Raw genomic sequence first — 21136 nt, forward strand, 5'->3', positions numbered from 1 at the left:
CCGAGCCATGTCACTCACCTGCAACACCTGGGCAGGGCCCGTGGAAATTTAGGGGTGCATTGGGATGGCCCCGCAGGTAAGGTTGTGTCTTGTGGCATCCACCGGGGGACGCGGTCTGTAGACCGGGGTTGTACAAATGTATAGAGTTTTTGGAATTTTGTAAGTTGGTAAGTTTTGTGGTTAAGGTAGATTTTTGAGTGTTGTTTGTTTCCTCCCTCCACAGGAACAACGGATCGAAATCAATGTACATACTTGCATGATGGTTAAGGGGTTTAGCTTTTTAAGGAAGTGTAGGTAGGTAGTCCGACTCACTTCCCACAGCCCTTCCCGATTTATTTTATAGGTTAATTAAGTGTGTGGCAGTAAGTGTTAAGGCTGGAATGGTAGCGCCTGCAGTGAACCTTGCAGGAGCTACGGTTCCAAGGGGGGTGCTGTGTTATGAATTTGGGTAGTGATATGTAGAGCAGAATAGATCTGAGTAGGTAACATGCTTCGAGATGTCGCGATAAGGAACACTACCTTGTAATAAGTTCATGTGTAGGTGATTGTCGGGTTAAGATGTATACTTGTGAATCTACCAGGAGATTCGTGTGTTAAGTAGTGCAGGGAATAATGAGTAGAGCCCTTGTATGTCTCACCTGGTAATCAAACCTTTGTCCCTTATGGCACTGGAGACCACATAGACACTTGGTTAGGATCCCTTAGTACAAGACTAATAACGCCCTCCCCCCCGACCTGACCTCGGAAGAGGGCAGGCCAGGACACCGCCGATAATGGCCGCCGCCGTTTGCACCTCCGAGAGGCTTATCCACCTCGCATCGCACGTGCTACGACCACGGAATAGGGGGCGGGAGTGAGAGTGGTGCGGTGGGCGTGACCTGAGCGAGCCGGTGGAGGAGACCGATTGGTTGGCAGCACGCCAGAGCTGACGTCACCGGCCGAGGCTATACGGAGAACCGAACGCGATTGTGCAGTTGAGACTAGTTACCTTCCTGGCGCAGAGTCAAAGGAGAGAGTTACATTCCTGGCGCAGTCCAGAGCAGTTGGATTCGTATGTTGAGAGTTGGATCGAGAGTTCGTGTGCACAGTTGGCAGTGAGCAGTTCGATTCACGAGTTGGGTGACGAGGGTCGGAACGAGTTGGTTGTGAGTTTGATCCCGAGTTCAGGCAGTTCAGATCGGAGATCCTGAGACGAGGTGCGCACAAGTTCGAGTTCGGAACGGGAGAGTTCGTTTGAGGTGCGCACGAGGAGAGTTGGCAGATCCCGAGTGCAGAGAGAGAGAGCCCGAGTAGAGCTGGCTGTCCTGCTGTCAGCCTGCGTGGGACACATGGCGCTTGGAGCGAGGCCTTGTGGGACTTGGAGCGAAGGACCTCGTGGTGTGCGGTCGGGCCGGGCGGAGCGGTGTTGGACAGCAGCCAAGGAAGACGACGAGACAGATAAGCCCAAGCTCCGCATACATTTTGCACAAAAGACGTGTTTCTTTCGTAATTCATTATCCCTCATTTTGTTTCTGAAGTCGGTGTGCGGGATCCCGATTCAGGATATTTATTACCGGTGCGTGCTTTTACTGTCCTTGCTTTTCCCAATAAACCCTTATATTATTTTCTGTACATATTTCTGAATGCAGTTTACCGGGTGGTTGATTTTAATAGATAAGGCTGCGGGGGCTCTCGCCGTTCCCCTCCATTCCGCGCGCTTGGGGCTTTTGGTTTTGGAATCCGCCATTGAGTTTTTGCCTCGGAAGTTAAAGCCTTCGTGATCGGCAATCCGCAACTCTGGTGTTCATCGGAGTTGCGCGACAATATGCAATTTGGTGTCTGTCTGTGTTTGTCTGACGATTTATGCCCGCGATACATTCGGTCATTACTTATCCAATATCAACCAAACTTGACAGAAGGACTAAGGGTCACATGATGAAAGTAAAGTTGCAGCACATTAATTTCCCCCCCTCCCCCTCTCCCCCCATCCCCCCATCCCCCAATCCCAAAGTGGATATTCCAGGGCTGCATGTTGAGGTGTATATCCGTGTAACTATAAAAAGTGAATTTGGTGCTCAATCCTATGACTCTTAAGAACAAATCCTGTTGGTTAATTTTGCTGACATTGAAGATACTAGGACGTGCCCGTACGTGGGTGCCCGTTCCTTGCCAAAAAAAAAAAAAAAAAATGTCTTCGCCCATGCATGCATGGGCGTGCCCATGGGCCCATGGGCGTGCCCGTAAGTGCGTGATGTGACCGTACAATGAATGTATCGTCCCGACGCCGCAGCTCGGATGGCGCTGCAGTTAATCGGGCCTGTATCGGCAGAGTTATTATAAACGTGTACTACAATCGATCGTACCTTACAACAATCAACACAGATTGCAACGTCAAATAAATGAATACGCTCTCAAATGTGCCGTCCGAGGGAGCGTCTGCTCGCCACGTTCAGCATCAGTACGTCGTCACTATGACTATCCGTAAGTCCGGAAGTGACGTCCTCATTTGACTGTCCGGAAGGTCACATATCGCAGTTACGATGAATCGCAAATTAGTTTTAATTAGTTTTAAAACATAGTTTAACGCCAACATAGTTTGCCAACGTGAAATAAATGAATACGCTCTCAAATGTGCCGTCCGAGGCAGAGTCTGTTCGCCACGTTCGGCACACGTGATAGCTCGCTGCTCTATGATTGGTTGAATCGTTTTTTGGACATAGCTCGGTAACTACTTCTCCGATTAATATGAAACCTTGAAAAGGCACATCCTCAGGTCCCCAGCAATATATCTGGCAAGTTTCAATTAGATCGGACCCGTGGTTGTCGAGAAACAGCGGTCACAGACACACAGACACACAGAGATTACTGGAATTATAGATAGACTAGGACGTGCCCGTACGTGGCGTACCCGTAACCGTACCGTACCCGGAACCGTACCCGTACCGTACCGTACCCGTACCCGTGACGTGCCCGTAATGAATATGTACAAAATATAAATATGTATGTACTACAATCGATCGTACCTTACAACAATCAACACAGATTGCAACGTCAAATAAATGAATACGCTCTCAAATGTGCCGTCCGAGGCAGCGTCTGCTCGCCACGTTCAGCGTCACTATGACTATCCGTAAGTCCGGAAGTGACGTCGTCATTTGACTGTCCGGAAGGTCGCATATCGCAGTTACGATGAATCGCAAATTAGTTTTAATTAGTTTTAAAACATAGTTTAACGCCAACATAGTTTGCCAACGTGAAATAAATGAATACGCTCTCAAATGTGCCGTCCGAGGCAGAGTCTGTTCGCCACGTTCGGCACACGTGATAGCTCGCTGCTCTCTGATTGGTTGAATCGTTTTTTGGACATAGCTCGGTAACTACTTGTCCGATTAATTTCAAACCTTGAAAAGGCACATCCTCGGGTCCCCAGCAATATACCTGGCAAGTTGCAAGTATATCGGACCCGTGGTTGTCGAGAAACAGCGGTCACAGACAAACAAACACACACACAGACATACACACATATACACACACACACACACACACACACACACACACACACACACACACACACACACACACACACACACACACACACAGAGATTAGTGGAATTATAGATAGATGAAAAATGAACCATCTAATGCCTAACCAGGCCAGGCAGCCAGAAGAACGAGGAATGAGAACTGAGAAGTACTGCAGTGGTGATGTTCCACCTGATCCCCTCCTGTTCAGGTGTCAATACATGAACCTTTCACACACTTTTGTTTTGCTCTTCCATGAGCCTGGATATGTACAAAAAGTTTGAAGCAGTATACTCATCACTCGTTCAGCAGTCACAAATGCACGTGCACTTGAGCGGCTGTTTCATTACTCTTCCACATACCTTCACGAGTGCAGAATGCAGGTAAATATTATGCGGCATGATGACTGCACCGACGATGCCCACAGCCTGCTCAAGCTGGGCTGGGCCACATCCAACACAGTTTGGGTAAAACATTCCTTTCACCACTTCCACCTGGTTCGGCTTCACTGTTACATACTAGAGAACATCACACACACAATGGACAAATCACAAACAGCACCGGACGGCACTTTATTGGCATTATAGTTATGGGACAGGGAGGTGGGATGATCAGAGCATATAATCGCCAGATGATGCCAGGTTTCCATTAGCCGACTTGTGCCGGTTTCACACTGGCTCTGCAACATCTATATCCAATCAATTTTGTTCCTCCACGCCACAAAAAGCCTTTTTGGTTGAGAAATTCCCACACAACAAGTGACGTCAATTATGACGTCAGGGTCCAAACATCTAATGCATAGCTGTTACTGAAAGGTCAATATCACGTTGTACGTTCAGTCATTATATATTTGCATTCTCCTTACGGTAAACACCGAATGAATGGGCTTTGCACATCTTTCGTAACTCCTTGTTTATCGCCCCCAACCCACCAATAAACCTACCTCCTCCCCCACCAACTTGTATGGAAACAAAAAATTTACAGCACTCAGGGACATGGAAGAGCGAGAACTGGGCAGATGCGAAGCAACATATTTGGATGAAAACTTAAATTTAACACATGAGAGGGGAATTATAATCGACAGCTATTATACAGCAGACTCTCAATAATTCAAAAACTTGCCAAATCAAATTTTACAAAATTTAATCAGATCCTCTTTAGACTATTCTCACCAATTAAAATACAGTACAAACTCTATCTGGACATCCGAATAACGGAGGACCCATTATCCAGAAAAAAAAACATGACCCCTCCCCGCCCCTCTCACCCTACACCTACACCTACACCTACACGAAGGTGGATACTTTGAGATCTGGGAGGACTCCGTTCCACCTTCTGAAACCAGTATATGGAGATAACAACTAACGACACACATTTGAATGATCTTATTATTATTATTATTTGAATTATCAAGAGTTGACTGTACACATTAAGCCTTAAACGGATGACTAAATCCTCACAATCTGCGGAGTATTTGAGAACAAGCGCATATAGAAGAGTTGCTTCCATAGAGCAAAGGTTTACCACAAAGCACGCAGCACCACTTAACCACTCACATTGATCTTCCACAACCACTTTATTTTTACCATTATCATGAATACTTCAAAACTCTCCTCTCACCTTCCTCCTCACCTCCTCCCTTTCAAATCTCCCCTCTTACCCCTCCTCCTCAAAGTTGCCTCTAAACTCATCCACAAAGCTTCCCCCTCCTCTCTTCCTCTCTCTTCCAAAACATTATTTCACCTCCTCCAATCCTCTATTTTCCTCTGCCCCCCTTATATTACTCCTCACTGTTCCTCATCCGAGCACCACCTGACCAGGGTCCTCATTCTCATACGGCCCTCTCTCCTTGCTCTTCTGCAAACTCCGACACACTGTCAACTGCCCCCCCTCCTCTCCTCCACCCTCAACTTAACCTCCACCACCCCTCCCCTCTCTTGTACCTGATGCTCTCCCTCTTTCTTCCTTAACGGTATGGACCTCTAACATCCGGGGCCTTCGCTCAAACCTGACCTATCTCTCTATACAGGCTGCTACTCATAAACCAGACTTAATCTGTTTAACAGAAACTTCCCTCATTCAAGACTTCCTGACTCCTTAGTACCTCTCCCTGTTTATGCCCTCTTTCGGTATGAAAGACCTGAGCCTCGTCCTTGTGGCGGAGTTGCAATGTACATTAAAAAAACTAATTATCACTCTCTGTATACTGCACTTACACCTCCCAAACCCCATGAGTACCTCCCGTTACGACTTCCCCTCCACTCCCACCTTTTGTTTATATGTGTGTTGTACCGTCCACCAAACAATGATGACTCCATTTACATCTCGCTGTTCGACAACATGGACCAACTTCTATCCACTCATCCCAACTCTCTTCCTCATATGTGGCGATTTCAATTGTCATCATGCCAGCTGGCTGGGTGTGGGTACCTCTCGCACCTGCCATACCACCTCAGCAGAGAATTTTGTGACTTATTGCGACTGACACAATCTGTCAATTTCCCACCCCGGATCTCAGTCAACAGTAAATCATCTCTTCAAGACTTGGTTATGAATAACTTCCCTGCAAATGTCTGCTGTTCTTCTTCTGCTCCAATCATTTCATCTGATCCTGCTCCTAAAATCCTGCTCTGTCGCTCCATCTCACCCTCTATGTTCTTTTCAACCTCTCTTTTGCTCAAGGTCATCTGCCATCTGCTTGGAAATAAGCAAACATTACCGCTTAACACAAAAAGGTGCAAAAACAGATCCTTGCAACTATAGACCAATCAGCCTGCTCCCAATCATCAGCAAAGTCATGGAATCCATCATCGCTTCTGACATCAAATCCTTCCTCTTCTCCAATAGCTTGATCTCGGATCATCAATTTGGATTCAGACCAGGTCATTCTACTCTGGACATGCTGCTTCTGCTATCTCAACAATGGATGGAGGTCCTCAATGCCAAACAGGAAATCAGAGCTGTCTCCCTTGACATATCACGTGCCTTTGATACGGTCTGCCACCCCGATCTGCTCACCAAACTCTCCTCCTATGGTATCCATGGAAATCTCCATGCATGGCTTGCGGACTTCCTCTACTGTCGAAGTCAACGTGTGGCACTAAATGGAATTCCCTCATCTCCTCTTCCTGTCCAGGCTGGAGTTCCTCAAGGCAGTGTTCTGGGCCCTGTGCTTTTTCTGGTCTTCATTAATGATCTCTCTGACTCTCTATCTTTTTGCTGACGACTCCACTCTCTGCCACTCCATATATCAAGACTCACATCGGCAGTCTGCAGCCTTTTCACTCTCTGCAGACTTAGACAAAATCACAAATTGGTCAAACAAGTGGAACATGTCTTTCAATCCTGACAAATCTCACACTCTCACTATGTCTCTCCGAAAAGACTGTCTGGACAACCCTCCCACCTACTTTCTCAACAATCCTCTTGAAGAAGTTCTGTCACAAGCTTTTGGGTCTCACTATCTGCCATAATCTTTCCTGGGAAAACCACATTTCCAAGCTGGCCTCCAAAGCCAGTCTCCGACTGGGCATCCTTCCTGAGCTTCACAACTGAGCTTCTCACCACATACAAAGCTTTCATCCACAGCTTGATGGAATACAGCTCTCCCCTCTGGGCTGGTGCTTCTGCCTCACACTTAGCTCGACTTCAGGCTGTTGAAACCAAAGCATTCAGAATCATTGGAATCTCCCGCGATGAAGCTACCTCTGAGGGCCTTTCACTTACTCACCGCAGGCAGGTTGGTGGTCTTTCTGTCTTCTACCGACTCCTCTCCAGCCCTGCACCCCCTGCTCTGTCTGCGCTCTGTCACCCAAATATTCTTGGAGGACACATAAGATCTGCCAGCAACCCTCTTCTGGTGAAACTGCCACAATCAACTCTCTGCTCTCCTTCACTCCTTCATTCTTCTTTTTCCCCACCTCTGGAACAAACTCCCTCACTCTCTTCAATCCCACTCCTCCCTCCAGATCTTCAAAACAGCTGTTCACCACCATCTCTTATCTTTCCCCATCCAAATTCTTGATCTTTTTCTACCCCCGTTAATCCACCCCAAATCCACCTCTTTCAAATTCCAATTCCTTTCCTGAAAGTCTTTGTAGTGTCCATCTTGTTTATACCATGTACCCCGCCCCAGCCCTCTCCCGTCCACAGAACACGTGATGTCACTGTTGTCTACTGGTGTTGTGCTTCCCTCTCTCTCTCTCGCTCCCTTTATTATATGTTCTATGTGTTAGCTCTTATACGAGCCTCAACTTGGAATACAAAAAAAAAAAATTGCTTTTAACACCACTTGTCCAAGTACATGCCTGGTCCAAGCACATTCCCAATACAAGAAGGTTTTTCATCCAGAAATCTGGGGCAGTGCTCTGACATTTCCTTATCGGTGCGGTTATGAGATTGTTATGACATGGTTTTTTTTTTTTTATTGAAAATATGGATGATGTTAGGACAGAAATCTTTTTTTCCCCATTATCTGCTCAACATCGATTGAAATATGACGTGAAATTTCCCACTTGGACAATCAGGAACAGTTCTCAGGTGATGCAGAAATTTGTCCGAAAATTTAATAATGCCGTACAGCAAAGTCATCCTCTGGGAAAGGTTATCTAATAAAAAGTACAATAAACAAAAAAGACAAATTTTAAAAAGTTCCCCAAACCTGATAGCCAAAGGCTACACCCATGGTTGTAATGAGAAAACCAAAAAATGCCTCAAGTTTCCGCAGGCCTGCAATAAAAACAAACAAACACAAACAGAATCTACATCAATTTCCAGAGGTCACAACAACAACAACACAACATGCATTTTAAAGGCCATTTTCCCTGCTAGAGCGGGGGTTAGCCCAGAGGTCACAAGTAATAGTCTGGAGGCATATCCCCAAAAGTGGCCTAGAAAAGGTGGTAGGGGTACACTCATGTTACAAGCTGGCAACAATGTTTTTCTGAAAGCCCAGACCTCTAGGAACCCAAAAAGTCTTGTTGCCAGCTTGGGAAATGGTTTGGACCAGATTTGTGGCCATTTTTCAAAATGGCCGCCTACATTTTTGGTGTTTTCTAATATTTGAGCTCTAGAACTTATATCTGGCTGTCTTAAAGGTCTCTAGGGTTATGACCTTATAACATATAGTCATACAACAATCCTCACCCAAATTGGGGTGCATGGCATATCTATAAGTGGTTTTATTGAAGCAAAAAGGCAAAAATATGCCTGAAAAACGCCTTCATTTTGATTTTTCCAAATCACTAAATTGCATACTGTGAAGTTGTTCTTTGGTCAATTTCTTTCAAAATAGTTTTAAAATTTGCCCAGATCCCTCCTCTTCATTAGCAAATCTTCAGGAATATACCCAAGTTCTCAGAAAATATGTTTTATGCATGATCAGCTACCCCTACCCCCTAAATCACAAAACGTGCCAATTTTCAATATTTCCAGATTCCAACCAATATCATTGTTGTATGACTTTTTCTCATCATGATAGGTCCAAATTAACTTACTCTATGTGATTAGGTGTTAATAAAAATTGAATTTCACACTTTAGTGAAAATCCAAGATGGCTGCCAAATGGCCATAGAATATTTGGTGGCGCGAGACCATAAGACTGCAATTTCATTCAGAGGCACTTCTAAAATGTTCCATTTATACTAAATATATGAGGCACTACTATTCTATAGGTCACATGTATGTGAAAGAGTCTTGATGAGTTGAAGATGTATTATTTTAGAGGGGGACTTTATGTAAAATTTATGTTTTATAACATTTGAATTTCAGGAAAGTAGTGTGGATTTGGAAGTGCCTTGTTTGCGGAGTATATTAGTTCCAACATAGCTGACAAACAAGGCACTTACATAAATGAAGACATAGAAGATTGTAAAATATAAGCTATATTATTTAATGTAAAACAAAAATAAACATACATAACTTGTATACATAATGCAAACATTATTATGTTACACTGATCCAAACAATACAAACGTCAATGCAATGCTTGCACCTTTAAACTAAACAAATATTTGGCACTGAATTAACAAAGTCATACCCAACAAGCTAATCTGGCTATTCATACATAAGTGACAGAATGTGGGATACAGTCATATCATAGACTAGTAATACATTGGTGGAACAGAGCTGAAGCAAGACTAGTTACATTACGTCAAATACAGCCAGCATAGTAACAATATGACATTATGGAATATACTCAAGTTTCCATGCATGTCGTCTAATCACTATCAGAGTCATTGAGGGGGTTCCTGCATAAGTCTGCACATTTGCATGCCAATGTGCACCGCAATCCATTTTTCCTACAGTTGCACCTGCCAGTTAGACATGGACGGGCCTTTGAGGTACATGCACACGTCGCAATTTTGACACATTCTGCTGTGAGCCCTTCCTTGGTCATGAGACGGGGCATCAGCTGGTTGTCCTCAAGGTACCAGCCGGATGTTGTTGGATTGGGGATTCCTGGATTTGGCACATTGGCATTTCGCCACACAAGGGCTTGATGATGTGCCCTTAAAATGTGCTGGTGCAATGCATCCTCTGTTGGTGGCATGTTCTCTGGCTTTTTACCAACTTTTCTGAATTGGGAACATCTCAGCGCCTGGATTTCCTTTGCGTCTCCTTTCGGGTTGTAAAGACGGCAGACAAACTCCTCAGCCTTTGCACAAATCTCTTCACTTGGAACATGTGCAACCCCTAGCTGGGAGAGTAGGTGAGGAACTTCACAAAATATTTTCCATGCTGCCTTCTTTGATATGCCTGCGAGTTGACTGGTGCTGTCACATCCTGTAATGGCATGGAAAGCTAGAAGACTGTCCCTGACATCATCAGTGCAATCAATTTTGTGGCCAGCAATGTAGCGCCTGTATTTAGAGGTCCCTGATTTCATCCATACCTCTTCTGGCATTTGGGGCTGGAAGGCCATCAAAAGCAATAATACATCGGTATCACTACTGGTGATGACGATCCTCTCATATCCTCTAGCCTTTGCTTCCAGAGCATGAAGAATCATACGCGTGTCTGCCTCCTCTTGTGATGAACAGAGATGCTCCATGTTCCTGCCTGTGGAAGAGGCAGCCATGCCATTGTTTCCACCACTAACCACCAATTCCTGTGTGGCTTCATGTTCATGTTCAAGTAGTTCTTCCTTGAGAAGCTTTGTAAGAGCCACTTTGTTGTCATTGACATCCATGAAAGATTTCCATTGCTGTGGTAGCTTGAGATCTCTGTTGCTTATTTCACATCTAATGCCACGACCCTTTCCAACCCGCCTCTTTCTTGTTGCATCTTTGATTGAGTGCTTTTCATAGCAGTCAAAGACCACATCCACACGGTTACAGGGCTCCTTGAAGTTGTTTGACACTGCAGCTACGACCCTCTTGGCATAGTCTCCAAATGTCTTTGTGTCCTTTGGCTTTCCCAATGCCTGAACTAAGGCCATTCCATCAACAATTGTGCATGTTGGTGTGTTAGATGCTGGGGCATTTGCCTGAGACACACCATCTTTCTCTAGAAGAGGTAGCAACTGTGACTTGTTTGTTTGTCTGAGGGTCCCATCAGTATTGGCTAGAGCTAAAGGTACATGGCAAAGTTCTTGTGTGAGAAGTGAATCTATGTCAATATCTCTGCCTGCCTCCATGACAACAATCAGTCATTGAAACAGATCGCGATCTGCTTTGACAATAGCAGTACCCTTTTTCTTCTTGTCCTTGGACACCTCAACAGCAAACATGGATGCAAATGTCTTCAACTTTTGTTTTGGGATGCTTGTGTGTAGGCTGGTCTTTTTCTCAATGAAACGCTCAGTCACAAAGGTACGGGCCACTTGATGTCCAACCTTCTCCGCACATAGCAGGTCCTTTTTAATTGCGGCATTTGCAATATCCCCAGTAGTGAGACATACAAGTTCCTCAGACTCTTTGTTGAAGACCTCAAATCTCTGAAACATCGACATCAGGCTTTGGACATCAGATTCATCCCTCAGCATCCTTGCTTTTCCAGATTCCTTGTGCACAGACTGGACAGTTGACTCAGACTTCCTCCTGAAGGTTACATAACAAGGAAGGTGGTACTTCCCTTCAGCAGCTATTAGGTCACTTATTCCTGCCAACCGGCATCTCATAATCTTGTTCTTTTGAGCATCATTTAGTATTCTGTCTGAGGTCTCTAAAGTGGCTACATTCCTCAATTGCTTTCCTGCCTTATCCTCCTGACAGAAAATACATTTGTCCCAGGACACTGAAGCAACTGATGCTCTAGAAGAGGGGCGAATGCATGTAGATGGTTGGTCACACGAGTCCTTTGCTTCCTTTTCATGCCGATTTTTCAGTCTCTCAATATGGTTGGCATGTGTAAACTTTGAATAACAGCCCCTGTGCCATACTATGTGTTCTTTTTCATCATCAAGGTCAATACTCTGTATTCTGTCAAGTGTTGAGATGTACTCATGGTCATGGTATTTCTGTCTCGTAATCACACAGTCTTTAAAGCGTTCGAGACCAACATCTGTGGGCTTGGTTGTCTTTTCATTTTTTCTGTTGCCTTGGCAAATGAAGCATGTGCTCCAGTCGATGTCCAGTGCAACTGATTCTCTCTTCCGTCTCCCGCCTATCACAGCTACAGGTTCCATCTTCATTCATATCTGGAAAGAGACAAAGACTATGTCTACCACAACACTGAAAGCTATTTACAGCACATGCAACAAGCAATATGTTATAGTACATTGTTAACACAACAATTATGTTAAAATGATGATTCGGGCAGGACCTGAGGAAGGATACAAAGGAAAGCATCATTATTGCAATATATTATGTCTCAAAAATGTGTTGGTATCAAATGGTAGACTGCATTACCTTAACTTAACGTCATAATGTGAAATATTATATTTTATTGGCCATTTGGCAGCCATCTTGGATTTTCACTAAAGTGTGAAATTCAATTTTTATTAACACCTAATCACATAGAGTAAGTTAATTTGGACCTATCATGATGAGAAAATGTCATACAACAATGATATTGGTTGGAATCTGGAAATATTGAAAATTGGCACGTTTTGTGATTTAGGGGGTAGGGGTAGCTGATCATGCATAAAACATATTTTCTGAGAACTTGGGTATATTCCTGAAGATTTGCTAATGAAGAGGAGGGATCTGGGCAAATTTTAAAACTATTTTGAAAGAAATTGACCAAAGAACAACTTCACAGTATGCAATTTAGTGATTTGGAAAAATCAAAATGAAGGCGTTTTTCAGGCATATTTTTGCCTTTTTGCTTCAATAAAACCACTTATAGATATGCCATGCACCCCAATTTGGGTGAGGATTGTTGTATGACTATATGTTATAAGGTCATAACCCTAGAGACCTTTAAGACAGCCAGATATAAGTTCTAGAGCTCAAATATTAGAAAACACCAAAAATGTAGGCGGCCATTTTGAAAAATGGCCACAAATCTGGTCCAAACCATTTCCCAAGCTGGCAACAAGACTTTTTGGGTTCCTAGAGGTCTGGGCTTTCAGAAAAACATTGTTGCCAGCTTGTAACATGAGTGTACCCCTACTGTCACATTTCCTGGAAGTGCCTCCAGACTATAATTGTTAAATCAAATCTGCACAATAAATCGCACGTGAATAATAATAAATAAATAAAACACAATGAGCCCTCTGGTTACCTTTTAAGTTTTTAAACAATAAAACTGGTTGTTAAGTTAGGCCTTCATGTGAACATGCATGCTGTGTGCCAATGTCAGATCTTTTTTTGTTTTTCATTGATTGACATACCGTACTTATCTAGGAAAAGAAATACAATGGTATCTGTGATGGTGATGAGGACTCCACCATAGAGGGGGATCCTGGAACACAAGACACAATGAAAGAAATTTATAATAAAAAAATTAATAAGCACCTTTCATATGAGAGGTTTTATCGAGTGAAAGTTTTCTTTGAAACAAACAAATGCCAAGATTTTGAGCAAGAGAGGGGGAAATGATAATACTTTTAATCAAAATAAAGTTGCCACACCTCTGCCTAAGAAGTACCATCATACCCAAAGTGGCAGACAGTGAACAATTCAGGTTACAAAATCTGATCGAAGGCCTATATAATCAATAATATTGTAACAGCAGTCAGGCCGTCCCAGTTGCCTGGTATGAATCCCCGAGAACTGAGTCAAAGCAGTCACAGTGGCCGATTGATTTGGTCGGCCTGGTCAGGATCACATGTCTATTCACCACGACACCGGGCCAGCAGATATGCCACGCTGATTCGGTGCCGTGTGCCTGATCTCAATTAACAACCGAGAGGAGTCGCAAGAAGCACGGCACACTGGCACAGCCGTGTTATGGGCTCTAAACAACAATATCCAATTTGTCCTTTAAGGAATGTACACAAATGCAACCGTGATCAGAACCACCCAAAATCACCCAGATACCCAGTCTAATATAATCAGTAACATGGGTCATGAATACAAATGAACCCATACCATATATGTGGCCAATGAATCTATGAATTAAACAAATGAATCTATGCAAGTTCCTTAATCATCGAACTTAATGGGCCCATTCATTACCTCCACCACCAAAGTTGGATGGAGGTTATGTTTTCACCCCTGTCTGTTTGTCTGTCCATTTGTTTGTGAACAAAATATCTCAAAAAGTTGTGAACGGATTTGGACGAAATTTGGCAGAGATGTAGCGTATGTGACAAGGACGAAATGATTATATTTTGGTGAAGATCTGAATATGGATTCGGATACGACAATTGTTTAATTTTTAAAAAGTGATTCTTCACCATTGGGAGATAGGGCCAAAAACTATACATAGCGGGATATCTCAAAAAGTTATGGATTGATTTGGACGAAACTTGTTGGACAGGTTTGTGTGTGTGACAAGGAAGAATCGATTCAATTTTGGTGAAGATCCGGATTCAGCTAGTAGAAATGTTATTGTGATTCTTCACCATTTAGTGATATGGCCAAACAGGCTGGAGGTGTGCTCTCTACTGAGTGCCGTTCTAGTTCCACAAGAGATAGGCAATGGCGAGGGATGGACAAGACAGAAAATACCCCAGCAGTGCACGTAACGTCACCGCTAGACTTTGATGAGGCACAAGTGGGATATAGACAAAGTCCTTTGTGCAGTTCACTCTCAGCCCATGAAGTGGCCTGCTGGCTGGGTGGGGTGTGGCAGAGAGCACACGCTAGAAGGAGGGTCCTTCAGGGAAAAACCCCGCAGTCTCACATGCAGCTTCAGCTAAAGAGGTTCCAGGTTTCTCTCCTCCCACCTTTATAAAGCCCAACCCCACCCTCGACTTGTCACATGGATGCTCCTTAAGGTTGGTGTGGCGCCTCAACGTTTCCCCCCAAACTCACGTCTGATGGCCTAACAGGTTATTTTTAAAGGGCATACAAGACAGACTACAAAGGAAAGAACATTGAAAAGGGTTTGAAGGAATAGCAGCTTTAGGCACAAGCATTAGGGCAGGTACACGACATTTTTCCATACATAAAGCGACACATATCTCATATCACAATTAAATTATCTCACGCTTATGCCAATACAGGCGTGGTGTTGGTTCAACGGCTAAAGTGGCTGGCTTAAAACCTTAGGGTCTTGAGTTTGAGCCCCTGTTGAGTGGTTAAATAACACCAGGTAGGTTGACTCAGCCTGTCATCCTTCCAAGGTCAGCAAAATGAGTACCAGCATACTGGGAAGAATGAGCCATTCGAGTATCCTGCATCAGAGTGGCAAACCGTCCAGGATTGTGCCCAATAGCTTAGGAAACTGCTTCGGCAGCCATATGCATCTAAAGATGCAAAAAAAAGAGTTGTCTTCTTCTCTTCTATGCTAATACATCTCATATGGTAAATAACTATCACAATATTAAACAAAGTTAGCCCCGATAAGTCATTCCCACAACAACATCTTAATCTTGCATGCATTGCAATTAATCAAGACAAGTACACCAGATTCCGACACCAAAACCTCACGCTTTGTTGGAGAGGAGATGGATTGCAATTGCAGAACCAATTACTTCCTGCATGTCAGAGCCAATGATTGCCAATTCCACCATAAGCCACAGCAAGATGCGCGGAACCTGTAATTGAGCATCACTTTAATCACCTAACCCAATGGATATACAGTACAAGGAAATAAACATGCTGAAAAATACAACTCTGCCAAACTAGCCTGTGATACACTTTGTTTCATCCTGAGGGCAAAATAAACAAGAAAGAGCAATCAGAGATTGCAGACCCTCGCCAGGACAAGTTTTTGTGGTTTTTAAGGCTTTAGTGTTAAAACAAATATGGCGGCCGAACCACGTGACCCATGACGTCATCATTAATTTTTTTTTTCTCCACCAACGTATCCCGAGATGACGCTCAAGAAATTTCATCTTGATCGGATGAAGTTTTGTACTTGTTGAATTAAGTCATAGTAATGGAGGAACCTATGACATCATCATTAACATATGTTATTTCTCATGGAGAGTTCTTTACAATGAGCCATGTCTTGTTTTTTTCCATGCAGTGCTTTTGGAGATAGAGGTGCAATTTTTTTCGATTTTTCCAAGATGGCGCCCATACCACGTGACCGATGACGTCATAATTATCATTTAAAAAATTTCTACAGGAGGAGGCGCTTGCTCCTATGGTGAAAATTTCCCGTCAATCGGACCAACAGTTGCAGAGAAAATCATATTTATTCTGTGCGGACAGACAAACAAACAGACAAATGGACTCAAATGTAATACCCTCTCCTCTGGCGAGGGTAATCAAGCAATCCAACACAAATATATTTTTATGCCACCCTATTAGAAATACGGGAGCGCACACACACACACACTCACACACACACACACACACACACACACACACAAGATACGACGTGGGATCTTCCAAGGAAACAGCCTTTCTCCTCTTCTGTTTTTGTTTTTCCTAGCCCTGGAGCCACTAAGTAACCTCATTAATAAGCAAGGACATAGATAAGTATTGGAACAGATTAACTTAAAGTATATTAAAGTATTATAATAATATTTGGTTGCATATCCTTTGCATACAATAACTGCATTGAGCATGTGACCCATTGACATCACCAAACTCTTGGTATCTTCCTTTGAGATGCTTTGCCAAACCTTTACTGCAGACATTTTCAGTTGTTGTTTTGGGGTTTCTGACTTTCGTCTCCTCCTTCAGCAAGTGAAATGCATACTCCATTGGATTTAAATCAAAAGATTGACTTCACCAGTCCAAAACCTTCCACTTTTTTCCCCCTGATGAACTCCTTAGTTGCGTTGGGAGTGTGTTTTGGGTCATTTTCTTGCTGCATGGTGAAGCACCACCAAATGGGTTTGGAAGCATTTTCTTGTACACAGGCAGACAATGTTTCTGTACACTTCCAAATTCATTCAACTGCTGCAATCATTATTTACATCATCAATAAAGATGAGTGAGCCAGTTCCAGAGGCAGCCTTACAGGCCCAAGCCATTACACCATGTCCACCATTCTTCACAGATGGAATAATGTGCTTTAGATCATATGCAGTTCCTTCCTTACTCCACACTTTCCCCTTTCCATCCTTTTGGTAAAGGTTTATCTTGGTCTCATCTGTCCATAAAACTTTGTTCCACAACTCTACTCCTCTGTACTTCTTGGCAAATTTTGATCTGGCCTGTCTATTTTGGTGCTGATAAGAGGTTCGCATATTGCGGTGCAGCCTTTGTAATTCTGCTGTGTTCTAAGTCTTCTGCGAACGGTAGATCGTGATACTTCCACCGCTGCACTCTGGAGGTTGTTCGTGATGTCACTGACAGTTGTTTTAGGGGTTTTTTTTCACAGCTCTGATGATTTTTTGTGTCATCAACTGCAGTCGTTTTCCTTGGCCTACCTGCCGTTGTCTATTGCTAAGTACACCAGTGGTTTCTTTCTTTTTCAAGCTATTCCAAATTGTTGTATTTTTTACACCAGTTGATTTGCTATGGTTCTAATTGAATTATTCTGTTATTTTAGCTTCCAAATTGCTTGCTTTTCTTTCAAAGACAGTTCTCTGGTCTTCATGTTGTTTTATGCCTACTGACTCCAAGGGAAGACTCCCAAGGGAAAAGCAAAGGCTAAAACCAAGATGAGACATTTACAGCTCTTATGTGTGAACGATCAACGCAACAAAAAAACACCTGTTGGTCATCTGTTCCAATACTTATGCTTATGTAAAATGGGGGGGACTGAACATAAAAACTGCTATTGTTCTGCAGTGATAAAACATACTGTTGCGAATATGGAATTTGGCCTCCATATCCGCTTGTAAATATTCCCCTATTTTCTCCGATACTCCCCAACTCTCCCTTACCCCATTCCCTAGTCCCATTGTCTGTAAACAACACCCATTAGAGCCGATCTTCCCCTTCATTCCCCCATTAAATGTCGTGCCCAGGTCCCCCGCACCACACGTAGACAATTATAGGACATCTTGCTAGTTATTCTTAATCTATGTCAGTTAAGGACTTGTTTCCATTAATTATGACTCTTCGTTGCACCAGAATGTGATGATATGGCACCAGTAGGAGTTTAGGACCTTCCCATACCTCCCCGCATCTCTTCCCATCATCTCAAGCTCCAACAACAACCACAACAACAGCGGCTTTGCGTCCTCACTCCGGCTCGGTTGGCCGCCATTGAACATGTGCTCGACGGGGTTACCCAGAAGGGGGCTCCCTGTCGGCCCCTCGTCAAGGGCGGAGCCGGTAACCCCCGCACCCAATGAGAAGCCATGGGCCGATGCCATCTGGGGCGGCGCTAACGAGCCGAGGGCGTGTCACTCCCCGCCGGATATACGCGGCCCCGCGCCGGACGTGACAGGAGATGCGCCCCGAGCTTGGAAGGACAAGACGCCACCCTCCCGAGCGCTGAGCGACCTCCCCGGCATCTCCACCAAAGTCGCGACCCACGAGCGCTGAGCGACCTCCCCGCATCTGCTGGACACCACCGTACGTGATTCTGTCCCTGAGCCAGGTGCACCTGAGCCATCGACTGCCGCTTTCCTTGCCATCAAATCCCGTGTGAGTCAGCGTTGTCCCGTTTATCTGTGGTCTGTCTAGGGTTAATATAAGAGTGTGTCTAAGTGCCTGTCTTCCTATGCTGTCCCTCTTGTAGTTGTAATCTAACCTTTTTCCGTACGAATATACTTGAGAACTGAACCCCTGGTGTCGTATTGTGTCATTATAACCCAGCCGGGTGTCTTCTCTTTCCTATTGAGCCAGCATAGCGCGGCTTCGTCGACGTTCGAGTACAATCGGGTAACTTGTACGGATACGGCGGCCATCCCGCTCGGCCCACCATACCATCAAAGTCGTATCTGTAACAATTGGTGTCGGGAGTGAGATTCGAGGCCCGACCAAATTTGGGAAAAAAAAAAAAAAAAACGAATAGAGGAAAAAAAAAAATTTGGTCAAAATTTGGAGCGGCCGAAATTTGTATTTGTTTTACGAAACTCGACTTTTGCAAGTCGCGCTATGGCGGATCAAGACGGCTGGGGTCCGGTAGGGGAGAGTGAAGCAGGGTCGGTCCAGGACCAAATTGAGGGACATGAGGAGAGCGAAACAGCGGGGGTAGCAGACGCGCAAAATAGCGCCGTCACGCACGAAGAAGCGGGCGCGCAAAATGGCGCCTCGCTGATCACCGCGCCAGCGACCGTGGCAGCGCCCCCGGTGGATTGGAATTTGTTTTTTATACAAATGACGGCCCTTATGGAAAAGAATAGTGAGCGATTGGAGGGCCAAATGGGGTCCAATAGCGAGAAATTGAGGGAGGACATGGGGGCGCAGATCGGGGGGTTAGGGAGTAGAATAGAGGGATTAGACAAGAAATTAGAGGGGTTAGACAATGGGATAGAAGGGGTGAAACATGGGTTAATGGGGGTAGAAAACAGAATGGCCGCTCAAGAGAATCAAATGGAAGGGATGCAAAAGGGGTTAGAGGGGGTAGAAAATAGAATGGCTGCCCAGGAGAATCAGATAGAGGGAGTGAAAAATGGGTTAGAGGGGTTAGAAAACAGTATGGAAGGCAAATTGAGGGACATGAGGGACCAAGCGGAAAGGGAAGTTAAACAAATGGAGCAGCAGATAGAGGGGGTCAGAATGGGGGTAGAAACCAAACTGGATGCTCACAGGGAGGAAATGGAGCAGATGAGGGTGGCATCTGGGCAGGAGATGCAAGTGATGGGAGAGGAGATCAGAAGAGGAGTGAGTGAGGAGGTCGGAGGAGTGCGCGAGGAGGTGAGGCACTGTGAGGAGCACATGGAAAAGGAGGTGAGAAAGGGGACTGTAAAGTTACAAGGGGGCATAGAGGACCTGACGCAGGAGGTGGAGCAGCTGACGGTGGGACAGACGGAGTTAGTGGAGCAGGTTCAAAGGAACACTGCGGTATTAGGAGGTTTAAAGGCGACACAGAAAGAACTAAAAGATGACTTGGTAGCGACGAAGAGGGAATGTCAGATGGTACGTGAGGGACTGACAACGAGGTTGGACGAGGTGATAGAGGTAATGGAGACGAAGGACCGGCAGGTGAGGACGCACCTGGAAACGGTCAAGGTAGCCTTGGAGGACGAGCTTGAGGAGACGTACCGGGGAATAAAAGAGGTGAAACACAAATTAGAAGAAGTGGAAGAAGGGATGAGTGAAATTAAGAAGCGACGGAGAGGGGATAAGAAAGAGATAAAAGAGGAGATAAAAGAATTGGTCCAAAGTCTGTGTTTGGATCGTGATGATGTGCTCATTAACCGGATGAGGGATTCGCAGGTGATGGAGGAGAAGCGAAGAGGAAGAGGACCCGGTGTAAGTGGTGACCAATATGGTCGTGCGTATGATGCGCCAGGGGATTTAAAAAGCTTGGGGATTGGTTTGGATCCGGGTGTTCGTGAAAGGCCGTTGGTGAGGTGTGCGACAGGTCAGGTGTGCGAAAAAAGAGGTGTGCGAGAATGTCCGACCATGGGGTGTGTGAGGAAAAAGTGCACGCCGAGGAGTGAGTGTGCTGGCGAGAGTGAGTCGGTCGTAGCGCGTGTGCGAGGGAGCACATGGAAGCGTGGTGTGGTGAGTGTTACAGAGGGTGTGACGGGAGAGTGTGCGCAGGAGTGTGCGCGAGAAAGGTGTGTGACGGACAGGTGCATGAGGAAAGAGTGCGCTGTCAGAAGTAAGGAAGAGTGTCCACCTGTGGTGAGTGTTACAGAGGGTGTAACGGGAGAGTGTGCGCGAGAAAGGTGTGTGACGGACAGGTGCATGAGGAAAGAGTGCGCTGTCAGAAGTAAGGAAGAGTGTCCACCTGTGGTGAGTGTTACAGAGGGTGTAACGCAAGAGTGTGCGCGAGGAAGGTGTGTGACGGACAGGTGCATGGGGAAAGAGTGCGCTGTCAAAGGCAAGGAAGAATGCACACCTGTGGTGAGTGTTACAGAGGGTGTAACGCAAGAGTGTGCGCGAGGAAGGTGTGTGACGGACAGGTGCATGGGGAAAGAGTGCGCTGTCAAAGGCAAGGAAGAATGCACACCTGTGGTGAGTGTTACAGAGGGTGTGACGGGAGAGTGTGCGCGAGGAAGGTGTGTGACGGACAGGTGCATGAGGAAAGAGTGCGCTGTCAAGAGTAAGGGTGAGTGCGC

General features: G+C 45.0%; 1 protein-coding gene across 4 annotated transcripts in view; it reads right to left on the reverse strand.

Annotated features, from left to right (window-relative positions):
* LOC137431816 (natural resistance-associated macrophage protein 2) overlaps positions 1 to 21136 on the reverse strand; it is a 121385-nt gene that overhangs the window by 49559 nt on the left and 50690 nt on the right. For all 4 annotated transcript variants that reach the window (XM_068123551.2, XM_068123550.2, XM_068123548.2 and 1 more), the window contains exons 6-9: positions 15483 to 15589; positions 13277 to 13347; positions 8162 to 8229; positions 3864 to 4019 (exon numbers count right to left, since the gene is read on the reverse strand). In XM_068123551.2, the coding sequence (XP_067979652.1) occupies positions 3864 to 4019; positions 8162 to 8229; positions 13277 to 13347; positions 15483 to 15589 (402 nt within the window). The remainder of the gene's footprint in view (positions 1 to 3863; positions 4020 to 8161; positions 8230 to 13276; positions 13348 to 15482; positions 15590 to 21136) is intronic.

The sequence above is a fragment of the Myxine glutinosa genome, chromosome 7 (assembly GCF_964187855.1).
Source record: "Myxine glutinosa chromosome 7, kmMyxGlut1.1, whole genome shotgun sequence".
Taxonomy (NCBI): domain Eukaryota; kingdom Metazoa; phylum Chordata; class Myxini; order Myxiniformes; family Myxinidae; genus Myxine; species Myxine glutinosa.